Consider the following 21,581-nt stretch of genomic DNA (forward strand, 5'->3'; position numbering starts at 1 on the left):
CCGTACCGTGGAAGAATACACATATGGGACCGCCGTGGGGGTCTCTACATATGGAACCCAGCCTAACACAAGTTCCACCAAAGCATACGAGTGTTAGACCTGGCGTCGAACGCTCCGCCACGTCCGACTGCCGCGGGTTGCGGAGGACTCAACAGGGTTCGCCGTTCCGGGGAACTCGACTGGAGCAGAATAAGCGCACGCATCCGTCTACCATAGGGGAGGGAATGGCGCAGCAAGCCGACACTGGAACGGGTACTTCGGTGTTACTGACTATGGGAAGTGAGCACACAGGAAGAGACCGGCTCTACACGGAGGCTATAGAATCTAGCGAACGTGTTAGGTGTCGCCCAGCCCGCAGCTCTACAAATATCTGTCAGCGAGGCGCCACGAGCCAGCGCCCAGGAAGAGGCAACACCCCTAGTGGAGTGGGCTCTTAACCCGAGCGGGCAGGGCACGTCTTGGGACTGATAAGCCAAGACGATGGCGTCCACTATCCAGTGGGCCATCCTCTGCTTGGAGACAGCCTTTCCCTTCTGCTGTCCTCCGTAACAGACGAAGAGCTGCTCTGAGGTCCTGAAGCTTTGCGTTCTGTCCACGTAAGTCCGGAGAGCACGGACGGGACAGAGAAAAGCTAGGGCTGGGTCTGCCTCCTCCGAAGGCAGCGCTTGCAGGCTCACCACTTGGTCCCGGAAGGGAGTAGCGGGAACCTTGGGCACGTATCCAGGCCGGGGTCTCATGATCACATGAGAGTTACCGGGCCCGAATTCCAGGCACGATTCGTCGACCGAAAATGCCTGCAGGTCCCCTACCCTCTTGATGGAGGCCAACGCAATCAGGAGTATAGTCTTTAACGACAGGATTTTTAACTCAGCTGACTGCAGAGGCTCAAAGGGTTCTCTCTGTAGTGCAGTAAGCACCAGAGCTAAGTCCCAAGAGGGTATAGAGGGAGGACGAGGCGAATTTAATCTCCTCGCTCCCCTAAGGAACCTGACGATCAGATCGTGCTTACCTAGAGATTTCCCATCTACGAGCTCATGATTAGCGGCGATAGCGGCGACATAGACCTTGAGGGTGGAGGGAGACAGCCTTCGCTCCAACCCATCCTGTAGAAAGGTAAGCACAGATGCGATCGAACATCTTCGGGGGTCTTCTCGGCGAGAAGAGCACCAATCGATGAACAGGTTCCACTTCAACACATAGAGGCGCCTCGTAGAGCGGCTCTAGCGGAAGTGATGGTGTCAACTACCGCTTGCGGTAGGTCACCTAGAACCTCCGCGTCCCGTCCAGGGACCAGACATGGAGTTTCCAGAGGTCTGGACGCGGGTGCCAGGGTGCCCCATCTCTGAGTCAGGAGGTCCTGCCTCAGAGGAATGGGCCAGGGAGGTGCTGTCGCAAGGAGCACTAGTTCCAGGAACCAAGTCCGGTTGGGCCAATACGGAGCGACCAACAGGACCTGCTCCTCGTCCTCCCTGACTTTGCACAGTGTCTGCGCAAGAAGGCTCACTGGGGGAAACGCATACTTGCGTTCTTCCCGGGGCCAGCTGTGGGCCAGGGCATCCGACCAGAGGGTCCCCTCGGTCAAGGAATAAAACCACTGACAGTGGGTCGTCTCTGGGGAGGCAAACAGGTCTACCTGTGCGGCCCCGAAACGACTCCAGATTAGCTGGACCGCCTGGGGATGGAGTCGCCATTCTCGCGGAAGTACCTGCTGACGTGACAGCTCGTCGGCCGCACGATTGAGCAGGCCCGGAATGTGAATAGCACGAAGCGACCTCAGATGCTTCTGACTCCATAAGAGGAGATGGCGGGCGAGTTGCGACATGCGACGGGAGCGTAGACCACCCTGTTTGTTGATGTACGCTACGGCCGCAGTGTTGTCCGTCCGGACCAGAACGCGCTTGCCTCTGAGCGGCACTTTGAAGCGGCTGAGTGCAAGACGAACTGCTAACAACTCGAGGCAATTGATATGCCATTGCAGCTGAGGCCCCGTCCACAGGCCCGAAGCTGCAAGCCCGTTGTACGTGGCACCCCAACCCGTGGATGAGGCATCCGTGGAGACAACGGAGTGCCTGGACACTTGTTCTAGGGGGATTCCCGCCTGGAGAAACAAGGGGTCCGACCACGGGCCGAAGGTTTGGCGGCACCTCGGAGTCACTTGGACGCGGAGGGAACCGCTGTGCCACGCCCATCTCGGGACTCGATCGTGTAGCCAGCGTTGAAGCGGTCTCATATGAAGCAATCCGAGCGGCGTTACTGCAGCTGCGGATGCCATATGCCCCAGGAGCCTCTGAAAATGTTTCAGTGGAACCGCTGTCCTGCCTTTGAACGAATTCAGGCAGTTCAACACCGACTGGACGCGCTCCTCGGTGAGGCGCGCAGTCATGGCGACCGAGTCTATCTCCATACCGAGAAAAGAGATCCTCTGCGTGGGGCAGAGTTTGCTCTTCTCCCAGTTGACCCGAAGTCCCAACTGGCTGAGGTGACTGAGCACCTTGTCCCTGTGTTCGCACAACTGCCCTCGCGACTGGGCAAGAATCAGCCAGTCGTCGAGGTAGTTGAGGATGCGAACACCATGCTCTCTCATGGGAGCAATGGCCGCCTCCGCAACCTTCGTAAAGACGCGGGGCGAGAGGGACAGGCCGAAGGGTAAGACGCGGTACTGACATACCCGTCCCTCGAACGCGAAGCGCAGAAAGGGCCGGTCGAGGGGAAACGAGAATGAAAGTACGCGTCCTTCAGGTCGATCGCTGCAAACCAATCTTGGGGACGGACGCACCTGAAGATGTGCTACTGCGTTAGTATTCTGAACGGCAGACTGTGAAGGGACCGGTTCAAGAATCGCAGGTCCAAGACCGGCCATAACCCGCCGCCTTTCTTGGGTACAATGAAGTACGGGCTGTAGAACCCGGACCTCATATCGGCTGGAGGGACCGGCTCCATCGCGTCCTTCGCCAGTAGGACTGCGACCTCCGCCCGGAGCACGGGGGCGTTCTCCTTCGCTACTGGGAAGTGAACGCCCCCAAACTTAGGGGGACGCCTGGCGAACTGAATCGCATAGCCGAGTCTGATGGTACGGCCCCTAGACGGGCTGGGAAGCTCTAGCCAGGCTTCCAGACACCGAGCAAGGGGATTAACCACAGACGTACCCGCAGCGGGGCAGCGACATGGAATGCAGGGATCCGACTCGGACGGCATGGAGCGGCCCGAAGTGGGATCTGAGTGTGCTGTGCAACACTTACCTGCGTCCGCGGAGGGGGCGTGCGAGTGTGGGGAGGCCGCTTGAGTGCGTTCCCACAGCCGGCGCCCCCTGCTGGCGAAGGGAGAGGCGTCTGAGGGTGGCGAGGCATGGGAGCGTCGACCACCGCCAAGCGCGCTCCCAAATGAAGGAGGGGCTGAGCGTGGCAAGGCTTTGTGGCGTTGCACACGGTCTGCCTCACCTCCTTCCTCAGCGGGGAACAAGAGTGGCGAGGCATAGCGTCGCGCACTGTTGTCCACGCCGCTGAGAAGAGGGGAATGAGAGTGGCGAGGCTTTGTAGCGTCACACACACTGCCATTCTCGCCCTCTTGTGGGGAGGGGAATGAAAGCGGCGAGGCTCTGTAGCGTCACACGCTGCCATTCCTGAACTCCCGAGACCCAGAGGTATTGGAACTGCTCTTTTTTTTTTTTTTTTTTTGGTACCACTGGCTGTTTTTAACATCAGTGGCGGAACAGAATTACTAATGGTTTTCCACCCGGCCCTCCTCCGGGGAAGAACAGTTCCAGACCAAATCCGGGTCAATTGTGCTTCTGGACCAGGGAACCATCGTCTAGCCAAGGGCCAGCGCTGTGCGCAGCTCAACCTCAGCTCAGAACTACCCTTGTGCACTAAGCAGGGCGGAGGTGGCCTGCCAGTGGCACTGCCACCCCACCGATGAGGGTAGTGAGAGAGAGGAAAACTTTATACAGATTATGGCCCTATTGGTGTTCCATATTTTGGCACCAATAGTTCCACAATGCCAAAGCCTTCCAATGCACATCCGAAAAAAGGCAAGGGGCAGGCAAGGCGATTTACGCGTTGCACTATGCCTCAGCCATCCGGGAAAGCATGGCTGTCAAGTATGAATCTGATTCAGCACGAGCGCCCACTATTACGGTGGGAATCTCAGCATCATCTTCATTTTCAACACATAACAGCCCTCTCTCCGATGCAGCGATTGACATCTGTCCTCTGCTAGAGACCCAAATGAAATGCTAGGTCCCCTTTCAAGAACCAGCAATCCCATCTGTAAGCTACCAGCAGACACGTGAGACAGTGGGCGTGGCCGTGAGACGGCACACGGCGCGCTGAACACTCAAGCCCCTATGAAAAAGGCAAGACGAACAGCGCGCCGACGTGGCCATGCTCTCGTGAGAGAGCATAGACCACCCACGAACACAGTCTCAACATGCTTGCGATGCGATAGAGGAGTGAGGGGCCCACAGAGATGTACGCGGTGGGGAAGCCTCACTGTAATCCTCAGGCCACCCAGGCTTATCAGCCAAAATAGTCCCCCCTCTGGTGCACCAGAAAAGAGACTAGATCGGGGTATAAGCGAAGGGACTCAACCCCGTTTGAGGCATCATAGTCTCGACCGCGCATCGGAGGCGCCGAGTGACGCGCGCAGAGTTGCCGTGGCAACCCGCGCTGTCACCCGGCAGCCAGACGGCACACGGCGCGCTGAACACTCAAACCCTCACGCGGAAGGTGAGATGACCAGCGCGTCGACGTGATCCCGTTCCCCTGGGAGAACATGGATCACCCACGACACAGTCTCAACATGTTTATGCGAGATGGATCGTGGCCGTCAGGACAGGAAACAACCGCATCCAGAAACGCACGAGTGGTAAGACATCTTGAAAAAGACGGCACGTCACCCGTGAAGCTCTTTTGTGAGGAAAACGCTCTGTGCTGAAGCACTCAGGGGGAAACGCGACAGCGCACGGGATTGTTAGTGCAGCCCGTGCCTGTACTCAGCAGGAAAACGCTCTACCCAGACCAACAGGTTGCTGTGATAACAGCAGTTTTTCTGCACTCAGAGGCAACTCGATGAGTTCAGCGCGATCCCACTGAAAGGTGCCGTTTCTCCAACACGCGTCCTCCTCTGGCTTTCCGGTGTCTGTAGACAGTCTTGCTGATAGCAGCGAAAAATACTCGTCTTGAATGAAGAGAGTGAGTCCTTCATACGCCTGTGTGGCTCCGAAGTGAATGACAGCGTGCATTCGCTCTCGCTTCCTGTTTATACCCGCGGCGCGGGGCGGAGCGCGAGATGCAAATCTCGCACGCCAATTGTTCATTGGCCGGTTCTAGATAGCTCGAAGCTGATAGGGGCTCCCAGAAGTGATCCCAATTCGTCGGTACGTCCGACGTACGTCGAACGTGACCGACTGAATGGGAACTCTAAATCTCTACAGTGTGTTTATGATGGCAAGAAATGACAAATTAAACACACTGGTGTCGTGATTTACTATCTAACAGGGGACCGAGTCATTGTGTTTAACATAATCATTATTCAAAGAGGATCTGCAATTAATACATTAGAGAAATATTTCTGCTTGATTTAACTCTTAAAACTCAGTTATTGCTATAAAAACTCTAAATCTCCACAGTGTGTTTATGGCAAGAAATGACAACGCAAACACACTGGTGTCGTGATTTACTATCTAACAGGGGACAGAGTCATTGTGTTTAACATAATCATTATTCAAAGATGATCTGCAATTTATACATTATAGAAATATTTCTGCTTGATTTAACTCTTAAAACTCAGTTATTGCTATAAAAACTCTAAATATCTACAGTGTGTTTATGGCAAGAAATGACAACGCAAACACACTGGTGTCGTGATTTACTATCTAACAGGGGACCGAGTCATTGTGTTTAACATAATCATTATTCAAAGAGGATCTGCAATTAATACATTAGAGAAATATTTCTGCTTGATTTAACTCTTAAAACTCAGTTATTGCTATAAAAACTCTAAATCTTCACAGTGTGTTTATGATGGCAAGAAATGACAAAGCAAACACACTGGTGTCGTGATTTACTATCTAACAGGGGACCGAGCCATTGTGTTTAACATAATCATTATTCAAAGAGGATCTGCAATTAATACATTAGAGAAATATTTCTGCTTGATTTAACTCTTAAAACTCAGTTATTGCTATAAAAACTCTAAATCTCCACAGTGTGTTTATGGCAAGAAATGACAAATTAAACACACTGGTGTCGTGATTTACTATCTAACAGGGGACCGAGTCATTGTGTTTAACATAATCATTATTCAAAGAGGATCTGCAATTAATACATTAGAGAAATATTTCTGCTTGATTTAACTCTTAAAACTCAGTTATTGCTATAAAAACTCTAAATCTTCACAGTGTGTTTATGATGGCAAGAAATGACAAAGCAAACACACTGGTGTCGTGATTTACTATCTAACAGGGGACCGAGTCATTGTGTTTAACATAATCATTATTCAAAGAGGATCTGCAATTAATACATTAGAGAAATATTTCTGCTTGATTTAACTCTTAAAACTCAGTTATTGCTATAAAAACTCTAAATCTCTACAGTGTGTTTATGGCAAGAAATGACAAATTAAACACACTGGTGTCGTGATTTACTATCTAACAGGGGACCGAGTCATTGTGTTTAACATAATCATTATTCAAAGATGATCTGCAATTAATACATTAGAGAAATATTTCTGCTTGATTTGACTCTTAAAACTCAGTTATTGCTATAAAAACTCTAAATCTCTACAGTGTGTTTGAGATGGCAAGAAATTACAAATTAAACACACTGGTGTCGTGATTTACTATCTAACAGGGGACAGAGTCATTGTGTTTAACATAATCATTATTCAAAGATGATCTGCAATTAATACATTAGAGAAATATTTCTGCTTGATTTAACTCTTAAAACTCAGTTATTGCTATAAAAACTCTAAATATCTACAGTGTGTTTATGGCAAGAAATGACAAATTAAACACACTGGTGTCGTGATTTACTATCTAACAGGGGACCGAGTCATTGTGTTTAACATAATCATTATTCAAAGAGGATCTGCAATTAATACATTAGAGAAATATTTCTGCTTGATTTAACTCTTAAAACTCAGTTATTGCTATAAAAACTCTAAATATCTACAGTGTGTTTATGGCAAGAAATGACAACGCAAACACACTGGTGTCGTGATTTACTATCTAACAGGGGACCGAGTCATTGTGTTTAACATAATCATTATTCAAAGAGGATCTGCAATTAATACATTAGAGAAATATTTCTGCTTGATTTAACTCTTAAAACTCAGTTATTGCTATAAAAACTCTAAATCTCCACAGTGTGTTTATGGCAAGAAATGACAACGCAAACACACTGGTGTCGTGATTTACTATCTAACAGGGGACCGAGTCATTGTGTTTAACATAATCATTATTCAAAGAGGATCTGCAATTAATACATTAGAGAAATATTTCTGCTTGATTTAACTCTTAAAACTCAGTTATTGCTATAAAAACTCTAAATCTCTACAGTGTGTTTATGGCAAGAAATGACAACGCAAACACACTGGTGTCGTGATTTACTATCTAACAGGGGACCGAGTCATTGTGTTTAACATAATCATTATTCAAAGAGGATCTGCAATTAATACATTAGAGAAATATTTCTGCTTGATTTGACTCTTAAAACTCAGTTATTGCTATAAAAACTCTAAATCTCTACAGTGTGTTTGAGATGGCAAGAAATTACAAATTAAACACACTGGTGTCGTGATTTACTATCTAACAGGGGACAGAGTCATTGTGTTTAACATAATCATTATTCAAAGATGATCTGCAATTAATACATTAGAGAAATATTTCTGCTTGATTTAACTCTTAAAACTCAGTTATTGCTATAAAAACTCTAAATATCTACAGTGTGTTTATGGCAAGAAATGAAAAATTAAACACACTGGTGTCGTGATTTACTATCTAACAGGGGACCGAGTCATTGTGTAAATCATAATCATTATTCAAAGATGATCTGCAATTAATACATTAGAGAACTATTTCTGCTTGATTTAACTCTTAAAACTCAGTTATTGCTATAAAAACTCTAAATCTCTACAGTGTGTTTGAGATGAAGAAATGACAACGCAAACACACTGGTGTCGTGATTTACTATCTAACAGGGGACCGAGCCATTGTGTTTAACATAATCATTATTTACTATATAAAGTGATGACCTGTGATTATTACCTTAAAGAACAATTTCTGCTTGTCCAGTCCTATATATATATATATTTTTTATTGGTGCAAGAAATCAAATCTCACTCTAAAAATCTCAAAAACAAAGGACATTATTTGGGATTTTAGAGAGCAGAAACTATGTTTTATTCAAAAATAAGTCACACATTGAAATACCTTTACTGTAAAAAAAATGTGGGTCTCCAATTGAAAATTTTCTGTAAATTGATGCACTTTAATTCAATTAATATTCAAGAAATTCAATTTGGCCAACTAAAAAATTTAGATGTGATCGGTCACTAGAAAATTTTCAATTGGAGACCTGATTTTTTTTTACAGTGTTGGTGTTCTTGAAAATAAGCTTAAATGAGAGATGTGGACGGATCATATACTGTAAGTATGAAGACACAACAGAGAATGAATTTCTTAAAGATAACTCTTAATTTTAAGAATTTTTTTATTTCTTAAATTCTTTTCTGTAATGTCCACAACATGGCTTTTTCTCCGTTGTGTGCTCATTGTGTTCCCTGATGCCTGTGTGAACATTATATAATTATAATTATATATATATATATTAAATAATGAAGACAGACTTGACTGCCAGCTCTCTTCCCTTTCACACACACAGCTCCATTGCAGGCTATGGAGGTCCCCTGTTGGATAGGTAGACATCGGTCAGGTCCCCTCTTGGCATGTTTAAAAATAAAAAAATAAATGCTTATTTGAAGTTATATTATGAAAAAAGACCTTAAAACAAAATTTTGTATCTAAGTTTTGTTTCTTCAAAATGACTAGAAACACAGGTCCCCTCTTGGTCAGTGTGGAGTGATGGTTCCCTGTTGGTAATATAGACGTGTATGTGTGTGTGTGTGTGTGTGTGTGTGTGTGTGTGTGTGTGTGTGTGTGTGTGTGTGTGTGTGTGTGTGTGTGCACAGCAACAACTGGACATGTTGTTCTGTATTTTATGAGAACTTACAGGACACAAATGCCGCTGCCAGCAATAAACACCTCCGTTTTCGCTCAAAGCGACAGGCGAGCTGTACGGCAGAACCATGAGGAATGATAGAAATTCCTCAGATCCCCCTTAACCCAGTAACATTTTGCGCAACTTAATGCAACTCGAAAGTGTGTCTGATGTTGCGGTATGTGATGTCATTTTTATGTGCATTTTGAAAGTGGAGTCATGGGAAAACCTGGAAATATCAGGGAATTTTAAAGACCTGGAACTTTAAAGGGATAGCTCTCCGAAAAGTGCTGTCATAAATTATTTCTCTGTTATTGTTTAAAACCTGAATGACATTCTTTCTTCTGTTGGAAAGACATGAGGGTGAGTAAAGCATGACAGAAATGTATTTATGGGTGATCTATGACACTTAAAAGTCATGAAATTTCTAAAGTGAAGATATGTTTTTTTGCTCAAAATATTTCATTATCTGCTCATGTAGATTAAAATTAGAAGTTTGTTGCCATCAACTTCTCAAATTGGTTCACAAATTGGTCAGAATAATTCAGTAGCAAATGTAATATAATTCCTTAGCTTATGAATCTTAATTATGTCCGAAATCGTAAATGACTGGTAAAGTCATGAAAACGAGTGGAAATTAATTGATTAAAAAGTGTGGAACCCTTTTTTCCCCAAAGAAAGCTACTTTCTTTGTTCCATTATGGAGAATTTCCAAGCTGCTCTTTTCCACAAAGTGGAAGATTTATATTGCCAAGCGCCAAAAAACAAAGACAAACATTCATAAAATTATTATATTAATCCATACTACGCTACTTTATACTACTTTGTTTACTTGTATGCTACGTTTATTTGATATTCAGTGTAAATCTTCCCCTCTAATAGCTCTCAAATGTTATTATATGTAACAAAACAATTGTCACCACAAATTTGATAAACTTGACTTCAGGTGAGAACCGAGAACAACACCAGAAGTAAAGATTTTCAGTATTTTCCTCACACAAAGTAATTGTGCGCCAAATTCTTGGTCTTATGAAGCCAAATGTGTTGTACAAGTAACTTTTTTTATAGTTTTGTTTATTTTATTTATATATATTTTTTTGGAGATGGGCAGTATACATCATATTCAACTGTGTGTAATACTATGGAAAAGAGTAACCTCAAACATTAAAACATTAAACATTGTATATTTATATGGTGGAAGGAAAGTAATATGAGTTTGAAACAACATGGGGGTGAGTGAGCGCTGACAATTTTTGGGTGAATGGTTCCTTTACACAAACAGCCCTCGAGGGTTTTGAAGTCAGTAAGACCTGCTGTCATGTTTGGTTTTTCCTGCTCTGCTATTGTGGATGTGTCCAGATTCTGAGTAACTGTGAGGGAAAGAAATAGAAAGAGTGCTAGTTATAGAAGAAGAAAAAGAAGGCAATGCCTGCAGAGATTGCCGAGAGCTGTGAATGTACTGGCAGCAAATGGGCAAATCGAAGGGCCTTTGGCCAAAATACCAAACCTTTCAATCTGCTTTAATGCACAGCATAACCTAGCGGGTGTCACTGAGCCACAGGGTTGTCCCAGCCTCTGCCAGTACACACACATCGGAATTCCCTTTGTTTCCGCTTGACCTGACTTCTGCTCCATTCATAAAAATACTCTACCTGTTTACCTGATTGACTGTCTGCCAAACCTTACCTGCTGTGTTTGCTCGGAAGTGTGCTGGTGTGTTCAGACTCTATCAGATATCTCATTCTCTACGGACGGCAGTTTTTATCATGTGATATCTCAGTTCTGTACTGTTGCCCTGGGCAAAGACCATCGTGATGTGCATGAACTGCACACAGACAGGTAAGGTTTGTGAAGAGTAAAGGAGATAGATCTTTAACTGGGCTTCTGGCCAAACACAATGGAGACCTTTGACCCCATCCGCCTCTCTGACATCTGGCTGTGTTCCATTTCTCTCTCTTCCTCTTAAAGGCATGCTAATTAAGTGTGTACATAGTAGGGCTGTCAGTTGATTCAAAAATGTAATCACAATGAATGTCATTATTTTTGATACTGGTTTATAGCTGCGTCCCAATTCGCCTACTTTTATTACGACCTAAAAGTATGTACTCTTTTTGTGAAGAAAAAGTACTTTTGAGTGTGTAGCAGAAGGGTAGGCAAGCTTTGGGACACACTCCTACATCATCTTTAACGGACAGCTCTGTCGCTTAGTTGCATGCCCTGTCAATTATCTCGTCACAGTTGAAATCCTCCACATTCAATTTAATTTAACTCTACCGTATCGGAGAGAAATGTAGTAGCACGTTGATCTGCCATTCGTGGGTCTTTCATGCGGAGACTCCCTTCATGTGTTTGCAGTTTAAATATAATGATGCATTTAAAAGTTAATGGCCAAACGTATCATTACAATAGTCCACAATGCTGCTGCAGGTGAAATATAATGTGGCTAACATTGAATAAATATATTTTCGTCAGATTAAATACTCATAATTAATCACTCAAACACCTTTATCTAAACCTCTCTACTTTACCGTTGTTTTTTAACACTTTTTATCCACGTTTGTAGTTCAATTTGAACCCTCATCCAACTCGCAAGGGGTTGTGGGCAATATCAGCCGTTAGAGTGTGCGTCGATCTGAACTTCGAATTCTGACCGGAAATAGTAGACCATCCGGGTATCTATGGAATACTCAACAAACTATGATTTGGGACGTATTAATTCTCTTTTCGAATACTATTTAGGATGGATAGTATGCGAATTGGGACGCACCACATGTGTAATTATTAGATTGGTGTGAATGACACTCAACAGAACAGTTCTCATCACTCATCCTATACAAAACAATAACATTTGATGTTATCTACAATAAATGCAAAGGAACATAAAAATGTAAATCTGCAATATTTCCATAATGAAATAAACCTAACACTCATTAAACTTACATGTATAAAGAGCCCTATCATTTAGGGGTAGTTCATCCAAAATGATTTACTCCCCTTCATGTGTTATGTTTTGTTTCGTACATGTCAACTATTTTGTTTGGCCAATCTCTTTGGGTACTGAGGGACTCCAAGAAAGCATAAAAGTACCATAAATAATCCATATGATTTATTTGGTACATTCCAAGTCTTTTGAAGGTTATTCATAGAGATTGTATAAGGATTATAACCAAACTGCTGTGACCAGATCATTGATTAACTGAGAACCTGATTTTGTGAACGAATCATCCAGATCGGTTTGATAACTGGATCAACCAATTCTTTGAAAAGATTTAACTCAAAAGAGTCCTCATTCAATTTCATTATATTGAGAAAAGTGGGCCGAATATACTTTCGAACTACTTGAGGGATCACAGTTCTTTAAATTTCACCATAAAAGTGCAAATGGCTTTACTTTTGATAAACATCTTTTTCCCATTTACTGATCAACAAGTGCTCCACTAATGACATTGTATTTGTGAGACACCTGATGTGGCTCCAATCACTTGCAATCAGCTCTGAATGTTCCAATCAATTTTTTTTTAGAAATCACACAGAATGAAGCAGTTATTGTGTCAAATTGAAAAGTTTTTTTTTTTTTTTTTAACATTTAATTAATCGCATGTGTTTTTGACTTTGACAGCCCTAAAAAGTAGGTCATTAGATGGAGAGCTGTGCATTTGGTCTATTTGGCTTTACGTTGTGTCAGAGGAAGAGCAGTGCGCCATCTGCCACCATCTGAGGGGAAGTTCAAAGCCTGCTCTCTGACATTAAGCATGTATCTGACTGCAGTGAGATCACTTGATAAGTTGCTAGACTCAAGCAATTCCTTTTGGTATACCGTAATGAAAAATAAATGCTGAAGCATCCGTCTTAAAGTAAATCTCAAGTTTTTTATGCCTGACTGATTGGCCTTGTGAAAGATTAATGGAACATGATTTAGCTATGCACAAAAGCCGGCAAATCCACAGAGAGCTCAACTTTGCGAATCTTCTTTTTAACCGCCTTTTGTGAATGCCAAAGTTTAGTTTTTTGATTGATCCACCTTAGAAATGGCAGGTTTGGAGGGGGGAAAGTATCTAATTTGTTTTTCAAATACAGTCACATTCTTGGCAGCGTCTTGACCTGTCTTTGCCAAAGGCATGGTGGAATGAGGGAGGAGGCCTGCGCTCTTTGAAGGGGAGTGTTTGTGTGTGTTAGGGTGCTGGGTCAGTTTCCCGCAATGCCCTTCCTTTTCCCTTTTTGTTTCCCCCTAAACATCCGTTTGTGCCTAAGGGAAGTGACTTTGTCAGACTAGTCTGTACTCTGCATCCAGCCTTTTCTCAGACAGACTGACCTTACACGAGATAACCTCTCGCTGCGTAGTCTCCATCTTGCATTTGAGCAGATCCACCCCATTAATTTTCCTTATTCTTGAGCTGGAGAAGATGCTAAACAGACACAAGCAAAATTTCTCCTCAGATAAGTTGGCAATTACTCAAGCACAATAAAAGTCTGAGGTGATTAATGTTGTGAAGTCAAAGTGTTGGATAGCAAGTGCTATGTCTGCCAAAGGAAGCTCCCACCCTGTATTCTACAGGTTAAGATGAGCAATAGTACTGTTATGTTATTGTTATTGTTATTGCTATTGTTGCTTTATATATTTTTTCTGTAATGGCTCCATTTTCTGCTGCTATTACTCCAGTCATCAGTGTTACATGATCTTATATATATATATATATATATGATCTTATATCTTATATATATAATATATATATATATTATATATATATTATATATATATATATATATATATATATATATATATAATGTTAGTGGTGGGTGATATGACCAAAATCTTGTCACGATATGAGTAATTTTATTTCACGCTAATTATATATATTCACTATATAGTTCTTTTGGCTTTAAATAAGAATTATGAGATTTCAATGGTATCAAAAATTTTGATATCATAAAAACCTTATCACCATTTTCAGCATTTTAAAAAAAAACTAATACTAGCCTACAAAAACTTCTCAAGAAGACAAGTAAACAGGTATATCGCCAACCCATTTTCCACAACATTTTCTTAGATTTTATTTTATAAAACTGAAACAATTTTTTGTGTGTATTTCATTCACTGTTTCATTTCATAATTCATATGTCCATCTTGCCCGCTGAAAAATCTATACTGGTTGACCACTTTTCTCTTTTCTTTCATCCTCTCTCTTTCTGTCCATTTCTAAACCATTTCTCATCCACTCTTTGTAAACCTGACATGTAACAGTAACAACTACAAAAAGGTCAACTACCCAGAGACCGTAATCAGGCATGTGGTGACTTACGGAGGCAGTTTAACCGGCCATCCATCAGGCAACTTTATCAGCCCACTCCACCTAACGTAAACAGCAAGCGCTGGGAAGGAAGGCGAGTGAGGCAGGGTCCAAAATTAGCACTCGCCAAGCACCAAACGAAAGCAAAAAAAGGTTTTTTTTACCTTTTTGTAGTGTAACTTTATCTTTATCTGTCTCAATGCCTTTGCAACAATCATGAGGAAGGTGTTGCACACAAAGGTGCTACTCACCAAACGTATGGGCACTAGATTTTTGGTTGGGCTGAGATTCGTAATCAACCGATGGATCATTTTTCAATCCCTTTGACAGAAAATGTTCTTTTTCGAAGGCGGTGAGTTTATTGGTTATATAAGGATCTCTTCTTACGTTGTCTTCTTTGTGAAACATTCATTATAGGATGGTGCACTCTGACTAGCATATGGCATTTGCAACCCGTGGCCTTCACTGAGATCATATCAGATCACAGTCCGGAATCTTTATCTCCTGGATCATCAGTGCTCTGTCATTAGCTGTTCATAAGTACACCGACCAACCTTCCAAACCCCAACAGATAAGAGTGCCTATCTTTTTAACCGTTTTGTGTGTTTTGTGTAACTGTTTTTGTATTGTGTAATTTAATTGTACATTTGTATGTTGTGTATATATATATATATATATATATATATATATATATATATATATATATATATATATATATATATGTGTGTGTCAATGTGTGTGTATATATATATATATATATATATATATATATATATATATATATATATATATATATATATATATATATATATATATATATATATATATATATATATATATATATATATATATATATATATATATATATATATATATATATAAAATATATATATATATATATATATATATATATAAAATATATATATATATATATATATATATATAATATATATATATATATATATATATATATATATATATATATATATATATATATATATATATATATATATATATATATATATATATATATATATATATATATATATATATTCTCTTTTGGATAAGAGAGAGAGATTGGCTAATTAGTAGAGATCGTTTCACTCTGCAACATACTAATTATTCTTTTTCATGGTGCTTTGAAAGCAGCATTTTAAAGCATTCAATTAGGGGCAAGAAGAAAGTATGAAAACAGAGGAAGAGGGAGAAACAGTCCACTTTCTTCTTGCCAATTAAAAAGTTTTAGTGGCGCGTTTGAGAATGCAGAAAACAGCGACAAACTTACGGCAAGAAAAATGAGGCCGAAAACCTGACTCAGCTGCACCTGCTGCAGTTTTTATATCCAATGTATGCACTGTGTCAACATATATGTCAAGCATTGCTCCTTCACACACACAACATATACAATCTTGCACACATTTGGCTTACGTACACAGGTGCAGTGTCAAAGATACCTGCAACGCTCCACTTTAAAATTTATGTGGCCTTTGTGGATTTTTGGCTTCCTTTGCACTTTTTTTACAACACACACACACACACACACACACACACACACACACACACACACACACACACTAAAACAAACAGTCATCATTAACCAACACCACCTCTCCTTTTTTCCTTGTTTATGGCCCTAAACTGAATTAAACTTAATCTGCTGTGTTCTTTCTCTCTATTTCTCCTAGTGTCCCTCCTGCCCCTGTTCTCAATCAGTTGCATGTTTAACAGGAACTCTGGCTTGTAAAGCTACATTTATAGATCCCGTATGTTTGATTGTATGGGGCTTTATGACTTTGACCTTGACTGAACAGGAGGGAGAGTTGGACCTCCTACAGGAGAGACGAGACTATTCAGCCTTGGGCTTGGAGGGCTGTATAGTTGACCTAAGATTCAAATACAGTGATAATTTACTCACAATTATAACCATGTACCTTGATAACCATTTGACTTGCTTTCATCCGTGGAACACAAAAGGAGATGTTTAGCAAAATGTCCAAGCTGCTCTTTTCCACTAGCCCTATTTCTCATGCGGACGTAAGGTATTTTCAACATTTACCAGGGCTAGTTGATGATTTTATTGCTGTCTAAAACCAGAATGTTTTTTCTCCCACCAACGGCATATAAAATTTCCAAACAATATATATATTTTTTTAATGGTGTTCAAATAACTCGCCATTCAAAGCAAGTTGAATAATTGTTTTTGCTTTGTTCCTCACACAAAGTGATTGTATGTCTTTTGAAGACTACTTTAATTGGACTACTTTAATTATGTTTTTAAGCCTTTTTAGAGCTTGACATCCACAGTCCCCATTCACTTTTATTATATAGAAAAGAGCAGCTTGAACATTACTCAAAGCATCTCATTTTCTGCTCCAAACATGAACAAAATTCAAACAGGTTTTGAAATGAATGAGGGTTAAAAAATTGTATGTACAAAAATTTAATTTTAGTTAATCCCTTCAATGGCTATCCACCAATCAGAGTCACCATTAAATGTACCATATGAGCAGCTTCTCTCTCATAACTCATAATCCTCTCAAATCCTTTGTGTTAATCATTGGAGAAAAATTATTGTGATTAGTTGCAGCAGTCCCACTGAGCATCACCGTTGTTTTGGTAATAAGCAGCTTAAAAACATTTACACACACACTTAACTCTATGCACAATAGAGGTTAACACACACATCAGCTGGCTGGGCAGATGAAAAGGCCTGTTAGGCTGGCGAATATGCAAGCAGGCTAGTCCGATGAAAGATGATAGGCCAGCTGAGCATTAACTAATGCAGAACAAATGTCCTCTTGGCTTCATTGTCAAAGGGTTGCATCACACACTAGCCATGCGCTTGAATCGCCAAGCACTTCTGCAGTCAGAATATAGGCTGGTGGGATGCGCCGGTATGCAATCGTATCAGCGCCGTATCAGTATCATGGAGTCCCGCGGCACCTCTCGGCTCTCTGATCGTGCTTTCTCAAGCTTTGAGCTTAAGCCACCGGATCCTTTTCTTTCTTTTCACACACAATAAAATGATCTAATTCCCCTCTCTGGTCCAGAGCCACCCATTCATAGACAGATTCAGAGCCCGCACAGCATGTACCACATCGGTTTGTGTTTGGGGAGTTCGCTTAGTAACTGTGAACATAATAGATACCAAAGTAACATTGATATACACTTACGCATTCACATCTGTCAGCAGAACACTTTGTGAATTTGCCTCGATATATCAGTTTTCACATAAGACTTTGTAGAAGATGCCAGAACTTTTCTTTGGGTTGGGCGATATGAGCCAAAAATCGTATCTCTGTATTTTTTAGACTGTATGGCTATATACAATGTAAATCTCTCTATTTTCTACAAAGTGGGCTAAATGTTCCGTTTTCCTTTCAGAAGGCACACAATGGGTAAATTATCCTTGTAAACAGCTTTGTTAAAGGGCAAAACACGTTTTGGCCTGTGAAGGCTTCACTGCTGAGTTTGCAGCTGCAAACACAGTTGAACACTCTTCGTATTACTGTTTATAGTGCTATTGTAAATGAGATTTGAAGTACTTTCACTTTTCGAAGCAACCTGTTTGTGGCATTCTCTACAAGATTAAATGGTTTTGCTACACATCTAATCTTTTAAATCTAAACAATCACCAAATAATTCAACAAGGTCTGCGACTAATGCTTTTTTTGAATAAAGGTTTCTATTTACTGTGTTTTACAAGTATTGAGCATTATAGCCAATCACAGTCATATATGTTGACCGCGTGAACGCAATGGCCTATCAAAAGTGCAAGTCAGTAAGAATCTGCTTAACCCTCGTGCACTGTTCGATTTCTGGTTACACTCGTTATTGGATTCAATACAATTCCCCAAAAATCACACTATGAAAAAACACATTTAATCAGGTACCAACAATTCACTTTTAATATCAATACTTTTCACACATTACAAAGAATAAATATCTGAATTTACGATTTATAAAAATACTTTTAACCACTATTTTTAAGATTGGCCTTTAGGACACTTGCCTTTATACATTTAGAACAATAATATTATAATAATAATATAATAATATTCCTTAGAACATTAAAATATGCGGGTCAAATTGACCCGTGAACATCACGAACGTAACAGTAAATGTGTGTGTATATCTCAAAACACATCAGCGTGTTGAAACTTTGCATGCATGTTCATGACCCTAAATGAGAGAGAAGTCACAAAATTTAAAGAAAAAATACATAGGTTAACTGATATTTCTGACAACTTAAAAATCAAAACGGGTCAAATTGACCCGCAACATAACACAAGGGTTAACACCGCTGAAAACACTGAAAGTTTTGTTTTGTTCAACATGAGCCACGTGCTTGTGAATCCTTTCATTATAACCAACAATGTGTAAATACGATGTAAATTTAGATTCTTTGTACAAATAAGACAGCTTTTTTATTATAACAGTGAATTAAGCATAATTCGTTGCACTTTAGAGATTGACAGCCTTAGTGATTATAAAGGAAGGTCTCTTCTCTTGCTTTCTGGATTGACAACCATATTTAAATGCATGATTGAGTCGGAAACAGCGATGATGGACAGTGAAAACTAATGTGTGAGACAAAATGGGACAACTTAATTCAACAGTTTTTTTCTGTGGTACCGAAATTGGTACAGAGAACCACAAAACTTTACTGGTACTGGTATTGGTACTGGTACCAACTACTTAAATTTAAGTATAGTGACAGCCCTATTTCTTTGATTAATTGGACAAACATTTTTATATATATATAAATCCACATCCTGCCCAATGTTGTCCTGTACAATGTAAAAGAAATATAGTGTGAAAAGTCGTAATAAATCGATTTTGAAAGTATAATGAAGCCTTACAAAATACCGCCCAGACCTGGAACTAATCCTGGGTCAGTGGGTTTTTTTGGACAGTGTTTCTGCTGTGACTCGTAGTCTGACCATATTGACCTGTGACAACAACAAAACAGAGACTAAATTTAGGTACTGATTTGCCCTAATTTTCTTATACACATAGACTTTCTTTGTCTAATCTCATTGGTTATGTTTAGATTTGACAGTAGTCTTGACAGTAACGTTTGCATGCACAATTAAGCCTAAATGCACAGTTTAAAGACTGCAAGACTTTAAAGACTGTCTTTTGTTTTCATTTTTTGCAATCTAATGGCCTGTGGATAATTTTCTCAGTATCCATCCTCCTAATCCAGATTATCAAAGCAGTCAAGGCCTTGCGATTTACACACGTTTTGAGACAGATTGTTGCTGTCAAAGAAGTGAAAGAGCAGCCTAGTGTTGCACGTGAGCTGCTGGGTTTTTCACAGGGTATGCAGTACAGGGGGATATGGGATTAAGGCTTGCTTAATCTGAGTTGTTTCCTGGAAAGTGTGCTTGTTGTCTCCAGCGAGCCGGTTATACTCGTGAGAGCTCATGGGATGCATGTCACATGGGACAGACAACTAAAATAGGAAGATGGATACACACATGTAGGAAACTATAACGTTTCAGACTAGAATGTAGACCAGAGACACTATACTGGAGGTTTTTTTTTTCTCAAAATAATATTCTGGAGTGGATCCACTAGATTGGGATTTGCCAAAGTTTGCATGGTTCTCGGCTTTATTTTTAAACAGTATTTTTTATTACACGGGTACAACAATACTTTTTTCATTTATAAACTTAACAATTTTAAATGACCCTGGTGGTCTAACACAGTAAGAATACTAGGAAGCTCAAAACCAGCAGTTAAATAAGTCGAATAGAAACAAAACATTTAATCACAAAATAAAACCTTACCATTGCTTGTACATGTTAGTTTGTACGAAGCATTTAAGGGGACATGGGAATGTGAGCAGGAACAATTATATTTCAGTGTTTTCTTGTTTTCTTTTCGCAAAATGTTTGAGTTCCCCAGGGAAGAGTTCACCAGAGTTTTGTGTTATCACGCAAACATTTTGCGTTTCACAAGAAACTTTGTGTTTGCTTGTAACAGTTTTGCGTTCCCCTGAGAAACTTTTGGTTTGCTGGCAAAACTTGCTGAAATGTAGCCTTCGCTCACACTAAAATGCTAAAGTTTTGTGAGCAAACCATACGTTTCTCACGGGAATGTAACAATGCAATGCAATGCAAGTTTGTTATTGCAGCGCTCTGCATTGATTAGCGCACATGCTAACTTTGATTCTGTCCTTTTTTTGCAGACCTCATCACATATTGCTGCATTTTCACTGGGCGTCTGGGTTGGAGAGTGAGGCGGGCTTGGTTTGCGAGCGTCGCTCCACAAAGCCGTCCGATGACTGTCTGACTCATCACAACCCGCGAATGACAGGCGTGCATTCGGGGGTGGGGCCCGCCTCAGTCTCACATGATTGGCCGCTGGATGGAAATAAGGTGAATGGAACACATGCCCAAGGAGCAAGACCCAAACCAATCAGAGGGAGAAGAGAAACGGTGAGCCTATTAAGAACTGACCTCACAACAGATTGCAGAGTCATTAGTCAAGCTATGATGTTAGACATAATGCCAGGTTCAGACTGCACAATATTTTTATCTGTTACGGTAGTCACTGTGTCAGATGATGTGATTTTGACTCCTATATTATGCAGTCTTATCACCCTGTCGCCCAAGGCTGGTTGCCCACTGAAGCTAAGCAGGGTTGAACCTGGTTAGTACCTTGATGGGAGACCCCCTGGTAAAACTAGGTTGCTGCTGGAGAAGGTGTTAGTTTGGCCAGCAGGGGGTGCTCGCTCTGTGTTCTGTGTAGGTCCTAATGCCCCAGTATAGTGACATGGACACTATACTGTAACAAGCACCGTCCTTCGGATGAGACTTTAAACTGAGTTCCTAACTTTCTGTGGTCATTAAAAATCCCATGGCACTTTACGAAGAAGAGTAGGGGTGTAACCCCAGTGTCCTGGCCACATTCCATCCATTGGTCATGCCCTCCTAATAATCCCCATCAACTGATTTGGCTCGATCACTCTCTCTCTTTTCCACCTATAGCTGGTGTGTGGTGAGCGCACTGGCGCCATTGTTCTGTGGCTGCCGTCACATCATCCGAGTGGATGCTGCACACTGGTGAT

The 21,581-nt window shown here is 41.4% G+C and overlaps 1 protein-coding gene across 1 annotated transcript in view; it reads left to right on the forward strand.

Annotated features, from left to right (window-relative positions):
- Positions 1-21,581, forward strand: part of thrab (thyroid hormone receptor alpha b) — a 206,526-nt gene that overhangs the window by 149,723 nt on the left and 35,222 nt on the right. The window contains exon 3 of the mRNA XM_079845752.1: positions 20,700-20,949. Coding sequence (XP_079701878.1) covers positions 20,894-20,949 — 56 coding nt within the window. The 5' untranslated portion in view covers positions 20,700-20,893. The remainder of the gene's footprint in view (positions 1-20,699; positions 20,950-21,581) is intronic.

The sequence above is a fragment of the Gobio gobio genome (assembly GCF_949357685.1).
Source record: "Gobio gobio genome assembly, chromosome: 20".
Lineage (NCBI taxonomy): Eukaryota > Metazoa > Chordata > Actinopteri > Cypriniformes > Gobionidae > Gobio > Gobio gobio.